General features: G+C 36.0%; 2 protein-coding genes across 4 annotated transcripts in view; both read left to right on the top strand.

Moving 5' to 3' along the window:
• skic2 (SKI2 subunit of superkiller complex) overlaps nucleotides 1-1,718 on the top strand; it is a 50,462-nt gene extending 48,744 nt beyond the window's left edge. For 2 of the 3 annotated variants that reach the window (XM_005170047.4, XM_073930921.1), the window contains exon 29: nucleotides 1,301-1,718. In XM_005170047.4, the coding sequence (XP_005170104.1) occupies nucleotides 1,301-1,501 (201 nt within the window). In that variant the 3' untranslated portion in view covers nucleotides 1,502-1,718. The remainder of the gene's footprint in view (nucleotides 1-1,300) is intronic. The other variant, NM_001044901.1, reaches the window with a different exon arrangement.
• A 3,730-nt stretch (nucleotides 1,719-5,448) lies between these two features.
• On the top strand, nucleotides 5,449-22,365 carry prrt1 (proline-rich transmembrane protein 1). The gene is made up of 4 exons (XM_683100.7): nucleotides 5,449-5,696; nucleotides 10,746-11,104; nucleotides 13,585-13,776; nucleotides 16,186-22,365. Exons 1-4 carry the CDS (start codon nucleotides 5,678-5,680, stop codon nucleotides 16,360-16,362), a joined length of 747 nt encoding a protein of 248 aa, XP_688192.3. The 5' UTR covers nucleotides 5,449-5,677; the 3' UTR covers nucleotides 16,363-22,365.
• The last annotated feature ends 461 nt before the right edge of the window (nucleotides 22,366-22,826 follow it).

The raw sequence follows: 22,826 nt of genomic DNA, 5'->3' as shown, positions 1-22,826 counted from the left end.
TATCCATCCATCTTCATCCATCCATCTATCTTTCATTCTATCTATCCACCCATCCATCTTTCATTCTATTCATCCATCCATGCTTCCATCCATCTATCTTTCATTCTATCTATCCACCCATCCATCTTTTGTTCTATCCATCCATCCATCTTTCATTCTGTCCATCATTCTATCTTTCGTTCTATCGATTTAGCTTTTGTTCTATCCATCCATCCATCCATCCATCCATCCATCCATCTATCCATCTTTCGTACTATCCATAAACCATTCCATCTTTCATTCAATCCATCGTTCCATCATTCATTCTATCTATCTTTCTATTGTTCTATCTTTCATTTCATCCATCATTCCATCTTTCCATCATTCTATCTCATGTTCTATCTATCATTTTATAGCTTTTTCTTTCATTCTATCATTCTATCTTTCGTTCTATCCATCATTCCATCATTCTATCTTTCGTTCTATCCATCATTTCATCGTTGTATCTTAAGTTCTGTCTATTGTTCTATTGTTTTATCTTTCATTCTATTTATCGTTCTATCGTTTTTTTTCCTTCGTTCTATCATTTTATCTATCGTTCTCTAATTCTATTTTTCGTTCTATCTAGCTTTCTAATGTTATATCTGTCTTTCCTTCCAACCAATGTTTTATCTTTCCATCTATTGTTCTATCATTTTATATTCCATTCTATTTATTTTTCTCTCGTTCTCTTTCTCTCTATCTATCGCAAATACAAAAAGAAAATAATCAAAACATGGGAAACTCAAAGAGTTTTGGCCACAGATATGCTTGTAATACTAAAGTAATATTAAAATACCAATAGTAACTTTATCTTTATGATGTATATATACCTCTTACTCAGTTTTCACAATTCGATCTTACTGCAATTCATAACTTTTTGATTTGGTGGATAATTCGTATGAAATCGTATGATCTCATCTCATTCATACAATTTAGTATGATTTGCTTATCCCCCAATGACCGTTGGGTTTAGGGGTAGGGAAGGGAGCTCATACGAATTTGTACAAATTATTCACATAGCTGACATAACGTAAAATAGTTGCATTTCCTCGTGAGATCAGCATGTATATGGATTTTCACTATGTATATGGATTATTTGAGGTACAACCATATGATTATGATTGATTTGTTGCAGTTCATCTGATTGGAAGTTTCTCAAACTGAAAGTTCAACCAATAATTTGAAACACAGTAGTCAAATGCAGAAAAAAGTGGAAATTGATATTTATACATAGATCTTAATACCTCTCAATAATCAGGGTGTGGTTTGTGTATTGTAGCCATTTGCTGAGATAGCCCAGCTGACAGATGTGCAGGAGGGAACAATCGTGCGCTGTATCCAGAGGCTGGACGAGGTCCTGAAGGAAGTCCGACAGGCTGCTCGCATTGTGGGTGACTCTGTCCTGGGCAGTAAGATGGAAAGAGCCTCTCTGGCCATACGCAGAGACATTGTGTTCACCGCCTCGCTCTACACACACTGAAGCAGACAGACACAAACACACTGTTTGGAGTGGGGTATAATTATAGTGTACAGAACATGGACCTTCAGAACTGTACTTGAACTTCTGAGTGCATGTTTACACTGAGTGTGCACGTGCCTCATAACAGACCAAATTGTGACCTCAATATGAAATGGAGGTTGAGACCAGAAATGAACTGTAATTAAGTATACAGCAATAAAATGAGCTGAGTCTGGAACACTGGTTTCATCTGTGTTGTCAGTAGAAATTATAGAGCGCTTCTGTGATCAGTTTTAAAAGTAGATGAAGGTGGTGTTTTCTTGTGTGGCCGTGTGTGTGGTGTCATATGAACATTGTTGCTGTTAACAGAATCAGTTTTTTTACATCTCTCAGTACGCGTAATTTTAAATATTTCAAATGTATGCATTGTTACATTACGGAAATTACACAACTTTCTCCTTAAATCTTTTATCATTAATGCTGTTACCAATTCATAAGTCAGCACTATAACTAACCGTCATAGACTTTAGGATGAAATATCCCCAATATCATTTGTTTTCAACAAGTGATTAAACATTTTGTTCTTCTAATACAGAATATTTAGCATCTTTGTTTTTTTTTCAGAGTATACTTACTTACTTATTTAGGGTAACTTACTCCCAGGGCCATTTATAGCAAAGTTGATACCCACATAGCAAAATTTCTCTGGCCCAGCTCTGGCCCACACAATCAGGTTTTGCTTGGCCCACATGCCGCTGTGAATTACGGTAGATGACTGGACCAAATCTGGCTTCCAGACAAGGGCCAAACACAGACCATATCTGGGCCAAGTCTCAACCAAGTTAATAACTCATAGCTGGGCCTGAACTGGGCCAGAAAGGTTGGTGTGTCACGATTGCAATGAAATTAATAAACCTATAAAGCGTTGTGCTTTAGGCACACTATGGGCCTTGTTTTTTCTCAGTGACCTGATTGGTAGAATTGATTTATTTAATCAAAAATTATTTTTATGTATTTTAAATGTGGGTCAAGACTGGCCAAACTCACGTGGCCCACAATCAATTTTTAAAATCTGGGCCAAATACTACGTTTTACATCTGGCCCAAATCTTGTGTGCCGCATTATAGACGGTGCCACCTCTGCCAAACCCAGGCCATGGTTGGCCCACATGCTGTATGCCAGTGCCGGATGAATGCCTGATGTCCCAGCTTTATGCCAAATCTGGGCCAGAATTCTTTGCTACTAGGGTATTTAGCCGCACTAACAAATCCCCTCAAGTAGTTCTAATCCTCTCCATGTCCACCTTTGCTTGATTCTACCATCTTTGTTTTGGTTATCCACAGGGTCATCTTACTTCCAGATTAGATTTCATCACCTTCTTCAATTGACATAATTTTCTCCTGAGTACATGTCCAGCTTTTCGGATCCTTCTACACTTTATTTCACGTATGTCTGCGCTATTGTAGAGGTCCCTGATCTCTCTCTATTGTGTTACTTCTCCATTCTCATTTTTTGCAAGTATGCCTGTATATCTTTTTTTCTACTTTATTTTCAAACACTATACGCTTTTTCTTTTCTTTCTTTCTTAGTTTCCATGTCTCAGATCCATACAGTAATACTGGGCAGTTTATTGATTTGTACATTCTTAATTTTTGTTTTGTGTGACAAGGATTTTGATGAGAGCATTCTGTTGCATGCATACAGACATTTATTTGCTGAGTTTAACCTACTTTGTATCTCTGGTTTATCTGTATTCTGATTGGATACGATTACTCCAAGATATATTTTAATTCGCTGACTTGTTCAAACTAGTGTCCATCAATTTTTAACGCTCCTCTTCTTTGATTCTGGTTTTGTGTAAATTTTTGTACTTGGTGTTTGTCTCATTTGACCAATCTTTTCTCTCATCAAAAGTTTAGTTAGGGTGTTAAAATCTTCCAGATTTTCTGTGATTATCACTATATTATTGATGAAAGCTAGTGTATTTATTTTGTCACTGATTTTAACATCTCTGCTACTTTCTGAAGGGCTTTTTTATGGCAATGTTAAATAACTCCTGCCTGAGTTTACCCTAAAGGGCTCACAGTAATGTTTTTCAGAGTAAATAACAAACAAAAAATTATCTCTATATTAATCTCCTTTTAATGCACAATTTTTAATAGAGCCATTTGAAATTCATCTGAAAGAAATACCTGTTGTGATTGTAGCAGTTTATGCCAACTTTTTCATCAATTAAACCAGGGGTGTCAAACTCAATCCCTGGAGGGCCGAAGCCCTGCACAGTTTAGTTCCAACCCTGCTCCAACACACTTACCTGTAGGTTTTAAACAAGCCTGAAGGACTCAATTAGTTTGATCAGGTGTGTTTAATTAGGGTTGGAACTAAACTGTGCAGAGCTGCGGCCCTTTTGGAACCGAGTTTGACACCTGTGAATTAAACCAATAATTATTTTAAATTCTCTACATTTTAGAAAGATGAAATAATGAGTCATTGATTCTTAGCCACTGCATGTACTGTAATATGCTGTATTTTTCTGTCTAATCATATTTCTCCCATTCTCCATCACCAATCCAGACTTCATTCACCCCATTGGTAAGCTCCTAGACCATTTTGAGGGATGTAAACAATAACGATGGTCCTAACTTATTTCCTGTTTTACATTTTTTAACTTTCACAGCATCCGAGAATCCAAAAAGCTCCACATTTTGCTAAATAATGTTGTGATAGCTGTTTTATTGTCAAGTCATGACTGAATTGCCTCTTGTTATAGTTATGAAATAGTTTGACAACAAACTGGAAATGTGCATGGGTCAATGACATCGCAACATTCAAATGGTCTTTAGCAAAAAAAACAATTATTTGAATAGATGATGATTTCAGCTATAGCATCAGGTCTGTTTATAGTGTTGGAGGACGGACACCTCAGATTCTAGAGAACATTTGATTGGACAGAAAATCTGATGTGAAGCTGAATTGCAGCATGATGTCATCGGAATCAGTGATCACTGCTGGCTGAAGTGAGTGAATATGTTTTGAATGCATTTTAGAATTAACTATTAACTATTATTGTTTATTGCTAATGAGATTGAAGCTAGTTTTAATTTTAATTATGAAAGGCAAACCTCTTATTGTACTTTTTGTCTGATTTATTTTTTGTTGAGAAAAAAAGGTGGCGTGGTGGCTCAGTGATTAACACTGTCGCCTCGCAGCAAGAAGGTCGCTGGTTTGAGCCCCGGCTGGGTCATTTGGCATGTGGAGTTTGCATGTTCTCGTGTTGGTGTGGGTTCCATCCAGGTGCTCTGGTTTTCCGCACAGTCCAAATACATGCACAAAAGGTAAATTGAATAAGCTAAATTGGCCGTAGTGTTTGTGTGTGAGTGCAAGAGTGTATGGGTGCTCCCCAGTGCTGGAAGGACATCCGCTGTGTAAAACATACGCTGTGGTGACCCCTGATAAATAAAGGGAATAAGCCGAAGGAAAATGAATAAATAAGGAAAAAGTAAAAATTTCTGATGTTGTTTACCTTGTAGCTGGTGGGTTTGATTGATTGATTAATTAATTAATTATTTATATATATATATAGATATATATATATATATATATATATATATATATATATATATATATATATATATATATATATATATATATATATACACACACACACACACACACACACACACACACACACACAATAAAAAAAATATTTCCCAAACAAGCTAAGCCAAAAAAGTAAATGGGTGGGCACTAATTGTTGACATAGTGATTATTTATAATGTCTTTTAATTTGTATTTATTTATTTATGTACACGTTTATGTATTAACTCAACTGTACTATTGTTAAATTGTTTTACATGAGTGCGGCATGGATGCTGTCTCTTTAAGACGCACTGGCTAATTCAGTGTAACTAGATGCGTTCGTTGTAACCTGTTTTTCTGCTGCTGCTGCTGCTGATGTTGTGGATGTTGCAGTGTGACCGTGAAAAACCAGCACCAAACATCCAGTGGCTTTTAAACCCAGCTTACCCACAGCCTCTACACAGTGTACATCAGGATTACCATCTGAAGATGCGTTATAATTAGCCTGGAGAAATCATCAGCTTCGTCTGTTGCGGTCTGACACAAAGACGGACGCACTGCTTGGATTTATTACAGGAGAGACAAACTGAACATCACCGAAACGGATACATAAACACGATGTCGTCGGAAAAACACGGTAAAATGTATTTTATTTCGCAGTTGTTCACAGCTAATTGCGTTAAGCTGGACGAAAAAAATAAATCGAAGGTAATTCAAATAAAATTAGTGTGAATCTTATATTTTAAATAGCGATAAAATGTCCATTTATAAATGTTATGCTGTCAATGTTTTTGTTTGTTTCATTGTTCACCCGTTTTCCATGCTGAATAACGTTAGTCGTACATTTTAGACCGTGTGTCAATTCATGGTGAGTTTCCTACCTAGGCAACAAAGCCGCGAATTGCTGTAGCGTTAGTCCATTGTGCAAATTAATATCATATGCTGGTCGTTTGGGGAGTTTCATATGCGGCTTTTGAATCGACTTGGACTTAAAACGAGCTAATAATCCTCATAAATGCTGTCTGTGTAGGCATTTGTATAGTTTTTTTACACACAGCCTCTGTGCATCTTATTAGCTGCCGTATATGTCGTGTTGAATCATAAATTGTAAACGGATTTGTGAGAAATGAGGAAATGTGTAAGTCGTTTAAAAGGGTGTTGTGTGAGGTTGAAGAGCCTTATTCAGTCAGCAGGTCCCTTAGGTATGTGATTCACCGCGCTGTGCTGTGGAGGGCCCTAAAATCTCCAGCAAATCTAATGCGATATTGTTCATTACGCAGATATGGTTTGGATGAAGACGTTTCTTTATATCAATAATCCTTTTGTATTATCAGTAGTCTCTTCTACAATCTAATTAAGCTTATTAAATGAAAGCTGCACTTGTCTTTCACCACTTTATCAACCTGATAATCAACAAGAATCAAAGTATTTGTATGATTCATACTTGTTTGAAATCTTATTATTTTATTGTAAAACCTCTTCTGCTGGTTGTAAATAGCACTGAGGTTAGGTCAAGGTTATTTAAATGGGCTTTGGTAATTCTGCATTAAATATGTATACTTAAGTGTGTTTCCAACTCTTCCAACCAATTAAAAATAAATTGAAGTGCTTAAGTTCCCCCTTCCTGAACTGTCTATGCAGTGAAGGATTACATAATGATGTAGTCTCTTACAGTTACATACACTGAACTAAACTCTGTCATGTGACCTATAAACGTGTCTGAATCTCATTAAATGTTTACTGTAAATGAATTTTGCAGATTAAATACAAGTGATATTTTTTTTGTATATTTGCCTAAATTTAAATACATAAATAAATTTAAACATATTATTTTTATTATATGAATAATATACATTTTCTAACTTTTAATATACATAATTTGAGCTTATGGTAGTTGCTGTTGGTATATGCTGTTGTTGAAGTCAGTCTGCATTATTTCATAATTAACATTTTTTTAAATAACAATGTCTCGATGAAAAACTACATTACCTATAAATATGTACAATTATTTTAAAAAATCCACCAATTAGAGAGTCGCATCAAGCTAATTTCCCCAAAAGAGCTTGCTTGCCACTTCTGTGAAAAACCAAATGACATGATGTTTTTTTTTCTCCATATGAAGCAAGAACAAGACAGTGTTTAACAGATTTAATGGGGGAAATAACTAATGTAAATGACATAATCAAGTACTGCAAATTACAATATATTTTAAAATATGCATATCAATTCTAATTAAGAACTTAATAGACCCTTTTCGAATTTCTGGGTTTCTTGGTAGCGGAAGGCATCATGGTAGGGTAAACTAACTTAGAGCGCAGTGAATGGGAGAGTACAACAAATATTTTTTCCACAAAACTATTTGCTGAAATAATGAAAGAAAAACTTCACGGTGGTATTATCAAGACTTTTAGAAAAAGGAAAAAAATAGTCTGATGACAACAGCCAGAAGAGAGAACGATGTCAAATTTACTCTCAACCCCATAAACGTTGCATTAGAAACTCCTCACATAAGCGGTCAGTCGTTTTTTGTAATTTGAAAAAAAAAAAAAAGATTGTAAGACTGTAACGAACTAAAGAAGCCAGGAAGCATTTAACAGTTCAAACTCGTCTTTTACTGAACTTTGCCACGTTGCAGATAGAGTAATCCTTGTGTTCGCTGGAAAACCCACAATGTCACACACTCGAAATGAACATACCTGTCTCATCCAATCGGAAAACCCCTTCCTCCCTCTCCAGTGCGCACACTCGCTTTTTCCCAAAATCTTGTCTCTTACAACCCCACATTGCACATACAGATACACCCCAAAATAGAACACAGGAACTGTCTTAAACACATGCCACAGTACATTCATAAATGCATATAAATGTTCATACTTAATTAATTAATTATATAAAATAATAAAAACATTAAAGGATTTAGATTATGATGACCATAAACATGTCATAACAGTACTTTAAAAAGGGTCAATCTTTGAAAATGTGTACAATTTTACAATTAATACAAAATGTCTTACAATGTAGATACCACAGAAATAGTGTATTTAGACTATAACTCAAAAAGATATTGGGATATTGTTTAGGGCTGGTTGATTAATTGAAGGTGGATTGTCATACGCATTTGTCAGTAAACCTCAAGCATGTGCTTTCAGATGGAGCAGCTTTTACTACACAGAGTTTTAGTTCACTAATAAGCTGCGCAATATCACATTCAAGACTGAAACCGATTTAATACAACTATAATGACAATTGTTCTGTCATATTGACAGCTGTTTAAGTAAATACTCAATTCTGCAGTCATGTGATTATTAGTCTGCTGAATCATTTAATGTTCTGTAGTTACATTTTCAGTTCATAATGCAATTCTTTTTTGAGGGTGTTTGGAGTTTCTGCATGAGAGCGCCTTCTAGCTTTGGACAAGACTTACTACTGATCACACAACTGTGCTTATCTGACAAAATTTCATTTCAATTAATCACCCATCCCTAATGACGTAAATGTTTAAGTAATAAGCATGTAAACATTGGGGGGAAAATAGCATTTTCCACATATATTTTAAGTGTCCATATTGAAATATAATGCTTCAAGAATCACTAAATACAGATTTTACTAACAGAGTTATCAATCTCTGTGTGAAAATAAAATATAAATAGCTGCCATCTTTCTGAAGTAATTTTTACCCTCCACCCACCGACCAGCTCCCATAGTTCTCGACTCCACCCACAATAGTCACCACTACAAGCTGACCAATCAATCACAGATTCTGCACCCCTTGTTGTTGTTTTGTCATGACGTGTGTTAAAATAGTAGGGCATGCAACTGTGTGAAGGCGATAGCGGACTCTCCGCTTGCACTTGACGCTGAAGTATAAATTGCCCGTTACTTATACATCCATGACATTTTACAGTTTGGCTTCCTCATTCATATATTTCTTTCACACAATTAAAAATGTTAGAAATTGTACATTTGAGCTGGGGACCTCTGAGTTAACTGTTAAAATCACCTTCCATATAGAGAAAATAAATGGCCAATTCATTTTTTGGACTTCTTCTGAACTTGTGGACACAAATGTGGACAAATGCACTTTTTGCTGTCACTATTTATCCCTACCACGTGATTTCACCAAATATGTTGGCAGATTTTACATTTTTCAATGGGTAAAAAACCTTTAGCTATTTTGCAGATACATTAATCCAGTGGTTCTCAATCTTTTTTTCATCAAGTACCACCCGAGAAAAAAATTGTCTCACCAAGTACCACCAAAATGAGCAGTATTGAAATACTTAGCGTAATAGACCAAATTAAGCAACTGCAGCTCTGCACAGTTCAAAAACGTGGCAGATTAATTACTATTATTAAGAATATTTATTATTGTCAGCCACTTTAAACATTATAAATAGTCTGAACGTTAAGACTGTACTGTGCTTAAATGTAAAAAAACAAACAAACAAAAAAAAACTAAAAACGTCAACATTTAAATTAAAATGTGCTTTTAAAAGTTAAAAATGGCAAGTTACTGTTCTTACTGTGCTGTACTTAAATGTAAAGTATTAACATATAGTAGCCTATTCATTACACCTGGAAATGTTGCCTGGACCTCATAAATGTAGGCTATACATTGTCATAATCATATACAAATCGTTTTGATTCATTTTTAAATATATAGCATGTACATATGACGTATTTGAGTCCTCAGCGTACCAATAGAAGGAAGCTCACGTACCACTAGTGGTACACGAACCACAATTTGAGAATCACGGCTTTAATCCGAAGCAAATATGTGGCTCAAATTTATGTCGCATCACATTTTTATCTTGAAATAGTCAGTATTTAAAATTTTTTTGCTAATTTCACATGCAAATAAAGCAGCGTTTCTATCCAATGAGTCAAAGAGAACAAAATCGTCACTTCCTGATTAATCAACCATAAATATCAAATGTAAAAACAAAATTTGCTGCATGAATCTTTTCTTTATTTAATAAATTACTTGCATCTCAGAAGACAATGCTGACACACAATGAACATGTGATGGTGGCGATTGAAGGCATGAGACACGAAGCACAGACTCCCTTGACTATTCTGGAGGTAATTAACGTAATAATAACACTAATACTGAAACAGTTAAGCCAGGGGTGTCTAAACTCGGTCCTGGAGGGCCGGTGTCCTGGAGAGTTTAGCTTCAACCCTAATCAAACTCACCTGTACCAGCTAATCAAGCTCCTACTTGATATACTAGAAACTTCCTGGCAGGTCTGTTGAAGCAAGTTGTAGCTAAACCCTGCAGGGACACCGGCCCTCCAGGACTAAGTTTGGACAGCCCTGGGTTAAGCCATTCAGAATGACCGAAACAATTTTAGATGTTTTACAATGTGCTCAGCCTGCTGGTTTGTCCATTCCAACACATTTTTATCATCACATGATCTCTTATAACAAAATCATTTGACCTTTTTAAATGCGCATACTGAAATTTGTTCGGTGTTTCCATCATTGTTTATCCTAAGGAATAAAAAGTTTATCCAACTCAGTTATACACATGTTGTTTATAGCCATTTTCTAAATGTATGCGCATCTTGGCGTTTCCATTCACCCAATTTTTTATGCGCATATCCAAAATGTGCATAAAAATATGTGGATGGAAACATAGCTAATGTCTTCTGGGGTGTTTGATTGTGAATCTGTCTTGGTTCAGGACTGGAGGAAGCAGCAGGGCGACAGCCTATGTCTCAGCCCATGATGCAGATGGCTCCACCTCCATACCTGCCCACCCAGGACCCCAACATGCCCCCACATCCCCCTCCACCCGGCTGTGCCCCGCAGCCTAACTACCCTCCTCCGCCTCCTCCACCGGGGTCTGATGGATATCTGCAGGAAACACAATTCCACTCTGGGACGCTTGGACCCCAGGGAGCTCCGAATGGATACCCAGTGCAAACACATGGACCAGTGGGCACCGTCCCGCATCCTCCTGTGGGCTATTTACATCCAGGATACCCCCTACAACTGCAGCCCTGCACAGCCTATGTGCCCGTTTATCCTATAGGCACAGGGGTGAGTGAGGATTTGTGTCATTTTGTCGATCAGATCACAAGTGGACAGATGTAAATGGGTTTTAAATGTCTTGAGCTTGTCTACTTTGCTGTCATACCATGGCTGCAGCAGATCCAGTGATATTACACAGTGCTGTTACCTAGTTACCAGAAGCAGGCTATTTTCAAATGCTGAGTAATATCATTGCGCCTGCTGGAGCCATGGTAAGGCAGCAAAGTTCCCTGGTTATTACATTGGAATTAAAAAATTATTGACTGTTTTTTAATATTTTTAAATAAGATGCTAATGGTCTAATCCAATTCAATGATTTATGCTAAGCTAAGCTAAAAGTGCTCCCGTCAGGCCTGAATATGCGCGGAATAGATCCAAAACTGGTAAAACACTACTGTTAAACTCTAGGTGACTTGTAAAAGGAAGTGTTCTTTTAAAGAAACAGGAAAATGGTGATCGAAAGCGGTCAATTTTAGTCACGAACTGATTTTAAAAATGGGTATAAATATCTCTGTCTCATCTACATGTGATCTGAACAACTAAAAAGCATCCTAATACCATGTGCTAACAGGTACAGCATACAACAAGAAAGCAGAGCAGCCCAAGATATTACAGTACATTACAGTGAAATTTCTATGAACATTATGTGTTTCTGGGCATTTTAATAGCCATATCCAGAATCTTTATATAAATTATGCAGGTTTTTCTAATGTTCAAATAATTATGTGAGATGGGATTTAACTGCCTTACATCCCTGGAGGCCAAAAACCAGTGTGTGCAAGATGGAGATATACTTATAGATAAGACGGAGATATATCTTATAGATAAGAGGCATGATTTATTGTAACTTTTTATAACTCTTGACTGCCAATATTAGGAATTAATAATAAAAGAAAAAAAGTATTAATAAAACATGGACATTTTGCATCTGAAATTGCATTTTTAATAGTAAAATTATTTTAGAATAATTTTGCAATCCACTCATATGATATTACCACAGAAATATTGTGAAGGTTTATATAACTATGGGTCTTTGCTATGTTAAATGCATGCAGAACAAATAAACTTTCATTGCATTTTTTTTATTTTTTTTTATGTGAAATAACATGTAATTCACCCAAATATTTTAGCTGTGGCTATGATTTGGTCTAAATAAATGAAAATAATAATAATATTAATAATAATAATAAACCAAATTTAGTAATAAATATCTGATGATATTATTTTAATATTACAAAAGAATTCCACTTAAATAGTAAAGTTATAATACTAATAATTATTTATTTTTTCTTCACTTTTATGCATTTAACTGGGGGGGAAAACTTTAGTTCACAACAGTTTAAGTTATAAATCTTTATAATGATTTATAAAATAAAAAAATGGAGTTATCTGTTTTTGCAACAGAACTATCATTTGAATAAATCAGTCTTATATACAATATTATGCCATTATGGTCTAGATTTTATGCAGTAATTGTGCTATTTCAGCTCTTGTGCTTGTCATGCCCATGTCAATTTTATTTTTTTAGCCTTATTAAACTCAAACAAAGATTGACCAGTGTGCTGCACAATACAAATCACACACAAAAGACTAGCATCCTCTCCAAGAGATGGTCAAAACTTAAACTGATGCTTTTCATGATAAATTGAATGAAACAACAATGTTCAAGCGAAACAGAATGCAAAAATAAGAACATTAAATCAATAGTGCATGTATTAGCTTAATGCCAACTTAGCAGCTCAACATCGTATTTTAAATACTTCAACACAAAGCTGAAACACACAATATACTGTACATAATATTTAGTAAACACTAACCTTGTCCGGAGAGTGTTAAAACATTTAATAATAAACTTTTCACATATAATGAGTCATTTAAGATATCTTTCCATCTTCACTAAAGTAGCAATCTCAGTCTGCTCCGTATGCACGTCATTTTCAAAATACAATTTCCTCAATACAAAGCATTATATGAAGCATACAAGTTCAAAATAAAGACAACAAAATTGAGTAATATTCAATTATACCATGTTCCTTTTAAACATAAATTGTAAAATAGGTAGTTCTATTTATCTACCACTGGCTGGTTAATTTTGAACGCTGCATGATTTGCAAACTGTCTGTGAGAGCAGGGGTTTCATTCATAACTACGTAAGATCATTTGAAACCTTCCTAAAAGTGAACAAAATAAATTGAAATTTATTTACTAATGATTATGACACACACATATCACATGATTGTTAAAAGTGGATCAATTAAGTCAATATTTAAGTTAAATTTTAGTTTTTAGTTTACTTAAAGCTGTGCCCATTCTCCTGTCAAGTTTGCATGGGATGTGGTGTATTTACATTTCCAGCCCCATTTTGTGCGAAAGCCACATATCTAAATGAGAGCCCAGATCTTTTTCTTAACCACAAAATATTTCGATTATGTACCTTAATTTTGCACCAGTTGAAACGTTTTTTTTTTCTTGTTTGTGTCTGTTCTCAGGCGCAGCCTTACATGCCAAATGGTGCGCCTCATCCAGGTGTTGCCCCAGGCCAGATGGCCATGCATATGCCAAACGGCATTGCTCTGATGGAGTCCCGTCGTCCTCCTCATGATTACCTGCCCATCGCCGTCCTAACCACCGTCTGCTGCTTTTGGCCCACAGGAATAATCGCCATCATCAAAGCTGTGCAGGTCAGTGAGTCCAGACAGGGCTCTGGTAACATCTGGACTAAGATATCAATCATTTCTATTTCATCTTCCCGCAAGTATGATGCAACTAAATGAAGGGAACGTGTAATAATGTAACTCAGCATGCGTTCATGCATAGATTGAGAAATTAACTAGCTAGTTTTAACTTTTATTCTGAAATCGTAGTAACGTGGTCACACGTTTGTCATTTTAACAATGATGGTTTAGCAACAATGGACTGTATAAATAATTAGTTCAGTTCATTTAAAATACATTTTAATAATGTTAACATGTAAAAGTCTATGGTTTAGTCTTATTTTCTCTTTATTCTTATATGTAGTTCATGCAGACAGCATTTTGTCCTCAACAAATTTTTTAGAAATGCCATTTTATCTGTTCAGTTTAATAAGTTTTTTATCAAACTGCTTTAATGTTTTGGCCTTTATATTTAACATTTTATAGAACCATATATGATAACTTTATTTACATTGATTGAACACAAACACACACATCCACACACACACATAGTTGGGAAAATAATTATTGAACACGTCACCATTTTTCTCAGAAAACATATTTCTAAAGGTGTTGTTGAACTTGACATTTCACCGGATGTCGGTAACAACCGAAGAAATCCATGTATGCAAAGAAAAAAATATTAAATAGTTTACAAATTTAGTTATGTGTAATAAAATTAAATAAGACAGTATAGAACACATGAAGAAGGAGAGGTTTAGAAAAGCACTGAAAGCCCAGACAGCAGCTGAAATCTCTCAGTAGTTATTCAGCAATCCTCTGCCCTTCGTCATTGTAAATGAATATTAGCTGCTTCAGTCCAACATCTACGTTAGCAGGATGATGAAGATGAAACCAATGTTGACATTTCAGCAAGACAATGATCCAAAACAAAGCCAAGGAAACACTCAAATGCTTTCAGAATAAGAGAATTAAGCTGTAGAATGGCCCAGCCAATCACCTGACTTGAATCCAATAAAAACAACATGAAGATCTGATTTGATAGACGAGACTCACAGAACCATCAATTTTTTTACACTCTGTTGAAGTGTGTGAAAAAATCACACCTTTAAGTGACTTCATTCTTCATATGAGGCGTCTTTAAGCTGCCATAACCCAAAAAGCCTTTTATATGAATTATTAAATACATTTCAGTAGTTCAGTACTTTCTCATTGCACATTACTCATTTTTCAGAATTTATTTTGTTTGTTATGTTAGTATTGTTTTGGGTGTTTACCAAAGGTTAAGTTTATTTCCAGGAAAAAACGTAAAGTGTTCAAAACTTTTTTCTTCCACTGTATGTATAGTATACACATGTTGTATTTGCATGCGTATGAATGAAAGTCTATGAGGCAAAAATGCCGTGTGCCCAAAAATCCATGTGTTTATGCCTTTATTAAAATGTTCATGTGAATACTTACTTTCACTGTCTCATTTAGAACAACTCCTGGGATAAACAAGTTAGGCTGTATATCTGAACTATAAATAATAATAAGAAAAAGCTATATCCTTCTTTTATTTAGCTGCAATGGCTTTGAGATTTTGAGTGAGTGCTGCACCCAGAATTTGCATTCGATTCATCTTCTATAACAGTGGTTCTCAAACTTTTTTCGTCAAGTACCACCTCAGAAAACAACATTGTCTCTCCAAGTACCACCAAAATAAGCAGTTTTGAAATAGCAGCGTAGTAGGCCCAGTGAAGCAGCTACAGCTCTGTACAGTTCAAAAGCGAAGCAGATTCAATCCTATTATTATGAATATTATTGTAATCCAATTGAAACGATTAATGTAATCCACTTAAAACATAATAAATAGTTTGAACTTTAAAAAAAAAACTAAAAACGTCAACATTTAAATTCAAATTTGCTTTTAAAAGTAAAAAATGATAGGTTACTATTCTTAAAAAGTAAAAAAAAAAAAAAAAACTCTTGTGCCTAAACATATGAACATACTATTTTAACATATAGTAGCCTATTTATCAACACCTGGAAATATAAGCTAAATGTGATCATATTCATATATAAATAATTTTTGATACATTTTTAAATAAATGTAGCATGTACATATGACATATTTGATTTCTTAGCCTACCACTAAAAGGAAGCCCGCACACCAATAGTGGTACAAGTACCACAGTTTGAGAACCACTGCTCTATATCAAAAGCATCACATGCAGGTTCTTTCACACGTCCCATGTTCTTGTAGTCTTGAGTAGCGAAATTGAACTTTGCCGGTTGATGATGGTGTTTATTAAGAGCGTAAGATTGCTTAAGAATGCATATTGAGAAACAAAATTTTCTTAGGACACTTGAGAATTATATGACATTCTAAAAAGCTTACAGTAATATGACAATTTATTAAGTGTCAGCCACTAAAGAGGTCTTCATTTTTTTTAGGTTCGTACCGCCATTGCTCGAGGTGACATGGTTACAGCGGAGATTGCCTCACGTGAAGCACGTAACTTCTCCTTCATCAGTCTGGCTGTGGGAATCGCCTCTATTGTGCTCTGCACCATTCTCACCGTGGTGGTCATCATCGCCTCTCAGCACCATGACGACGACTGGGAGCCCTAGAGAGCCTCCCTTTCCTGCCCTCCAGACCCCGGGCCACCATTCCAGTCGGTATTCTGCTTTTTCTGTCACACAGCACAGTTCAGACGGCTCCAGCCACCACATCCTTATCTGCAGTTGAAAACACGCTTCAACAGCCATTTGCCAATGTATTAGTTTGAAGATAGATTGATGGTGTGGTAAACCCAAGGGTGGGAAACAACAATCTCCTGTGGTATAAGACTAACTCAGCATTATTCTACCCGAACACTCCCTGTTTCTCCTGAACAAAAGCCTATCTTAGATCAGTAGTGTAAAAGTATTAAAGACTGTGTTATCGTTTGCTATTGCATATTGCCAAAAATCTTGCTTTGTAAAAGAACACAAGTATTATAGGAAAATAATTTTAGTATCAATTGTGTTTTTTAATGTAAAATAACATTCCATTTATTATTTGTGCCATTGATCTGTTTAGAATTAGGAAAGTTGAGATATTTGTTTGTACAGTAGGTCGAATTGGCAAATTCAGTCTTTGAAAGTGTGGAGAATTTGTGTTTTCTATACAGTAAGTATTGAAAAGTGTCAAATAATCTATTGAAATATTCAAAAGACTAATGTGAGAATTGTAAAACTGCTACTGGGTGAAACAATTCCAATACATTTTAGATGGAATTTTGTATTTTAGTTTACCCAAATGAACTTCTATGGTGTAGTTCATAAAGCTATATATCAGTATTGTACACTTGTTGGTTTCTTTACTGAAACCATGCCGGAAATTTACTCTACGCAGTATGCAAACACAGATGCAAATGCTTAGACAATTGTGTCATTTTAGTCAAATATTTAATTTAGCTGAAAATGAAACTGGAAAGTAATTGAACTTGTTTGGATTTAGAAGAGATTTATGAACCAGACATTGTAAATTGATTGGCAATGTGCCATCCATCAATATTTTACACATCAATACATCAATATTTTATACAAAAAAAGTATATTCTGCTAGTCTGGCATAATCTTTGGTAAATAAACTTCATCAAATCTGTAAATTATTTTGACTTTCAATATATAGGCATTGTCCAAATCCCATTGTCTTGACACAGAATCGACACATTTACAACTTTAATATATCTTAACCATAATATGTTTGCAGTCACACAAGGCAGCTACACAATTACACTTAAATATTTTAAGCCATTTCATTGAATGTGGCGTTATTCGGGTAGCTAGCTAGTAGCTATACAAATCATGAAAGTTTAACTAAGGGTAAGTTTACATGATAACATTTGTAACCAAAACCTTCAACATTGATTTTGGAAACCTGAAAATGGAGTACAAAAGAGACAGTTATTGTCTCTACCTTAAAATATCAAATGAAGGATTTTGTAAATACAGTGATGTCATGTTTATTGCTCATGTTTACATGTTCAGTCTAAAGACATGCGTAAATACTTAATAAACAATGGCGCTAACTACTGGATTGTCATGAATAATAGGGATGTCCCGATCAGGTTTTTTGCCCTCAAATCCGAGTTATTTGATTTTGAGTATCTAGCGATACCAAAACCCGATCCGATACTTCTATATTACATAAAAAGGTAAAACAAAAGAGCCAAGAAACAGATCCAGGATGTTCCTTATTTTTACATTCAACAACTCTGTTAATAAACAGAGCACTTCTATGAGGTAGCTTGAACAATCAAGTAATAAAAAACATAAAGTCTTCACTTTTGTGCGTTAGTACAACAGTAAATATAAAGTAAACTGTAATATAAAAACAAAGAGCACCTCAACTTAAAATACCCAGCAGGCAATCTCACTTTTACATATCGCACAGTTTGCTATGGCAATGTTATTGTCATCAACTTTATAATACCTTCAGACCACACACATAATTAACCAATAGCATCTCTGCAACTAAGTGATGTCATGCCGCATATGTTGCTCTTTCAGTGTAAAGTCAAGAAAGAGGTCTAACTCTGTGCCACCGCATAACTATAGATGTGTTAAAAATAATGAGAATATATATCAAATAAAGTAAATGAATACGTATTTGAGTCCTGATCAGGAGGTAACGTCTGATTCCGATCAAGTCTGAAACAGCATGATAAGGCCTGATTTCCGATCACGTGATCAAATGTGGACATCCCTAATGAATAACGCAGCATTTTGGTAATTTGTGCAGATTTGTGAAAAGGGATTGTTTTGACATCTCATTTGATCATCTCATACATGCAAATGAAACGTTTACTTTTGTAGTCATTGTCATGTAAACCTACCCTGACTTTAAAGAACTGCACCCCTTGTGGCAACACAGAGAATGCAGCATGTATCGTTTTCGATGTTGCAATTCAGAGAAAATCGCTAAAAGCATCTACGTTCGTATACGTGAGTAGAGTTTATCTGAGGCATCCGTGTTCCCAAGTGTCTTGTTTGCCAACTGTTCTTGAATCAGCCCAGTTCAGAGATGTTGAAGGAATGTATTATAGGGCGGAGTTGTTTCATTACCGGCTTATTCGATGAGTGTTGTAATCTAGTGTATTATTTATTATTTAAACGCTAAATTATTCATTTGTGTAATAAACTGATAGTTCTATATTTATTGAAGTATGTAATCATAGGTCTAACTGTTGTGCTGAAGTAATTGGTTATCTTCCGAGATAACGTTCACAGATGATTGCTCAGCTGGCATATTTTGATGACGCATGTGGTAAAATGCACTTTTATGCTCAGTAAGCAAGTAGCTAGTTTGCCTCACTTCTTTGTAGATGAGAGTGTAACTTGCTTCAAGTTCTGACCTCATTGAAACTCCTCACATGCTGCTGTCGGTTCGCTGTAGTTTGTTAGGTAATCGCATTTAGCACAGTGGGTTGGCCAAAAAAAAAGAAACAAATGATCCAAGAGTGTTCTTGCATATAAGATATATATATAATACGCTGAAACATGAATGCAATGTTTTCAGTTTTATGACTCCAGTATGTGAATTAATCTCTTTCTGCTTTCAAATGCATCCGTTTGTGCCATTCTCTGACTGTATGATCTGCCAAAATCCTGTCATAAGGTTTTTCGAAAACAAAATCTGCATTCTGTTGAGCATAATAGGGGGAATTTTGCAAAATAAGGAAGTAATAATCTACATTACCTGAGTAAAGTCTTGTCGTCGATCCCAGTTGTAAGATCAACAAATAATAAGTTGACTTCTAGTTGATCATTTGGAAAAGTGGCAGAGGGTAGATCTTCTAAACTGCATCCCAATCACCATGAATACTTCAGAAGACTTATTGGAACCTGCATCTACTCATGATTCTGACAGAAATAAGTCAAGTTTGGTGAAGAAAAAAATCATAGATTGAGGTTACATTCATTATGAGGGCATGCACGAGATGAGCATCAACAGTCTGAGGTATCAAGACATTTATGCTGCCCATTACATTACAAACCACAGGAGAGGGCATATTCTTCAGCAGGATAGCGTTCCTTCTCATACTTCAGCCTCCACATCAAAGCTCCTAAAAGCAAAGAAGGTCAAGATGCTCCAGGATGGGCCAGCCCAGTCACCAGATATGAACATTATTGACAAAGTCGAATCCAAATAGTCTTGATGAACTCTGGGAGTCCTGCAAGAACGCTTTTTTTGGCATTCCAGATGACTTTATTAATAAGTTACTGGATGGATGCAGTCCTCCAAGCTCATGGGAGTCATACACAATATTAACTATTTTTCACTGCACCATGACTTTTTATTCTATAGTGCACATTATTTTTGTTAAGTGACACGTCTTATGTCTGAGCAAAGTCAGACCTTACTGTCCTATTGAAATCAATAGAAATTAAGGTCAGATTTTATTTTGGTAAAATAAGTGTTATCTAGAGGCGTTGCCTTTTACAGTGGTGTAGCGCAAAATGCGGAGGCCCCCCTGCAGGGATCACTGACGGGGCCCCCAGTTGGGGGGGGGTCACAAATTGAGGACCGGGGAAGGGAGGCGGGGTGGAGCGACAACGCAGGGAAGCCCTCACAAACTGAGGAGCGATCACAAACTGAGGAGCGGAAAAGGGGGCGGGGTGGAGCGACAACGCAGGGAAGCCTTCACAAACTGAGGAGGTATCACAAACCGAAAGCGGCGAGAGCGTCAAAGTAGCCAGAAATCATTCATTTTTAACGAGAACCGGCGGCGAGGAACAGCGCGGCGCGTCTTCTTCTGTGTGGGCATCGAGGAGAGTTGAAATGAAGTCAACTTTATGGTATGAGCTATGACGCGGTTCAGCGGCAACCAATCAGAATGAAGTAATCTACCGCTTGAGAGGAGTTCAGAGAACACAGACCTGTGAACTTTGGTTCCGACCACAGTTGTTCCCAAGAGTTTGATTATTGCGGTTGCCGGATTTTCAATTATTGAAAATCTCGACGACGTGGGGCCCCCTAATCACGTCCGCTACGCCACTGGCCTTTCATATAAGCCACTTCTGATATCAGATCAACCAGAAGTCAAGTTGTTCTTTGTTGCTCCTAAAACTTGGATAGGCAACAATACTTTTGTCAGGTAGTGTAGCATTGCATAATGAAGGCCACAATTAAGCTTTTAAGCTCCAAACTTGACCAAAAAAAACATAATTAGTGTATATAACTCAAATTTAGGAATAGGGAAAATTTATTTTAGTTTAGTTTAGCTTATACTGTAAAAAACATGTTTCGTTTGTTGTTCAGTTTTTTTTTTACTGTTTATTTACTGTTATGAATTGCATTTCTCTCTGCTCTGTTGACTTTTGGTGTTGAAAACTGGATTTGCTAAATTTACCCTGTTGTGTTCCATGGGGAAACCTTTACATTATCAAATGTAAAGTTAAAAGCAAAAACCATGACAGAATTGTCATTTATGTTGATTTCTCATTCATGTATAAAGCGTTTCTGCATTTCAGGCTTGTCAGTCGTTGCCGAGAGCAAATGTGTTTTATTGTTTCATTAAAATACGAGAAACAGAACATTCAATTCTGGATTTTGAATGTGTCCCATATTTAATTGGGGAAGATGGAAGAAAATCATCTTTTGCATCCATTTTGAGCTCCTACTTTGTCACGTTGCTCAATTTCAAGTGTTTCTTTTGCTTGTGTAAGCTGAACTGCGTCATATCGTTGTTTTCCCGCTCTCTTCAATCAGTTTCTAATATCTCTCTAATCTATTTTTGAACAAATGACTTGCAGCATATTGCGAGTGTATCTGCTGAACTGTGTTGAATGACTTCTGATGTGTATTGTTTATACCTGCTAGAGGTGTGATTGCACATGCTCGTGTTTATATGGGCTGCGTCTAAAAATACAGCCCTCGTTTTCTAACTAAGAGAGCATAGTTTCAATAGAAATCCTGTCTGTTAATAAGACAAGCTCGTCCGGTATGTTTTCTTTTGGTGTTTTATAGTTGTGCGAACACTGTACAGTTGATATTAAACTAGCTCTTGTTTATAATTATACCAGCAATATGCTTTTTCGCAGCGTTGTGATATAAAGCTTAGTGCTTTATTGTTATAAACACGGCCTCTGAGACATGATTGCCTATAGTTACTGCACACAGTTGCTTGTAAATGCGGCAGACGGTTTATTCAAAATAGCTGCAAGCTCCCTTGTGTTTGTGTGCTTCTAGAGGGTTATTCTTCAGTGAATCTCACCAAATCCTGTTGAAAACACGTCCTGGTCATATTTCGCTTCAAATCTGCAGAAATATGGAGATATTTTTCAGTATTATTGTTATTTTTGCTTTACTTTCATTGCAGCAAACATTACCTTGACGCGAATCTAATAAGAACTGTGCTGAAAATAAACAAACATCCTAAAAATACTCTGAATTTTCGCCCAAATATTAGCTTTATTGTTTAAAGAAAGAGCTTTTTATCTTCATATTTCATGAACTGTGATCCAGACGTGTTTTTATTTGTGTGTGTGTGTGTGAGATTTGCCCTTTTAATGAGCCCAAGCATTGGTTTGCTGTGTATGAATCCAGTGATTTGAATTAAAGAGGAATACCTGGTTCTGCAAGAATCGATTGTGTTGTGTTTTCTCTCTCTTTCTCTCGTGTTTGGCCTTTCTCTTTGTCTCAGAGCTGCTATTTATAGTTGCCCTGTTTTTTTTCCCCCCTCTCCATCTCTGAGTCTTTTTCCCTTGTGTCACTTGGGCTGCTGTATAACTCCACATCACGTAACTGATAAGCTGATATGAGGGCAGCAGCGCCTCATAAAATACTCTCATTTACATATTGTATCCATTAAGTGGTGTACAATAATGGCCCGGGGCGGCAGCTCTTCTCAATCTGTGGGGGCATCTGTCGCTCTGTGGATCAAAGTCAATATGATGCTCCGCTATCACAGGCTATCAGAAAGCATTAGCATAACTGTGCCGGGCTGCACAGCATAGAAAAGTAGAATGGAAATTATTATAGATAGATGTAATAGGAATGAAAGTGGAAGAGAAGAATCAGGCAAGTGCTGAATGACAATGCAACC

This window comes from Danio rerio, chromosome 19 (assembly GCF_049306965.1).
Source record: "Danio rerio strain Tuebingen ecotype United States chromosome 19, GRCz12tu, whole genome shotgun sequence".
In the NCBI taxonomy this organism is placed as follows: Eukaryota; Metazoa; Chordata; class Actinopteri; order Cypriniformes; family Danionidae; genus Danio; species Danio rerio.
The sequence above is the reverse complement of the archived record's forward strand: the minus strand, read 5'-3'. Positions and strand labels throughout refer to the sequence as shown.

Bases quoted from the DNA above. Each gene is read 5' to 3' on its own strand.
- prrt1 (XM_683100.7), top strand. The intron at 11,105-13,584 runs GTGAGTGAGGAT...GTCTGTTCTCAG, and splicing joins TTTATCCTATAGGCACAGGG to GCGCAGCCTTACATGCCAAA. The intron at 13,777-16,185 runs GTCAGTGAGTCC...CATTTTTTTTAG, and splicing joins CCATCATCAAAGCTGTGCAG to GTTCGTACCGCCATTGCTCG.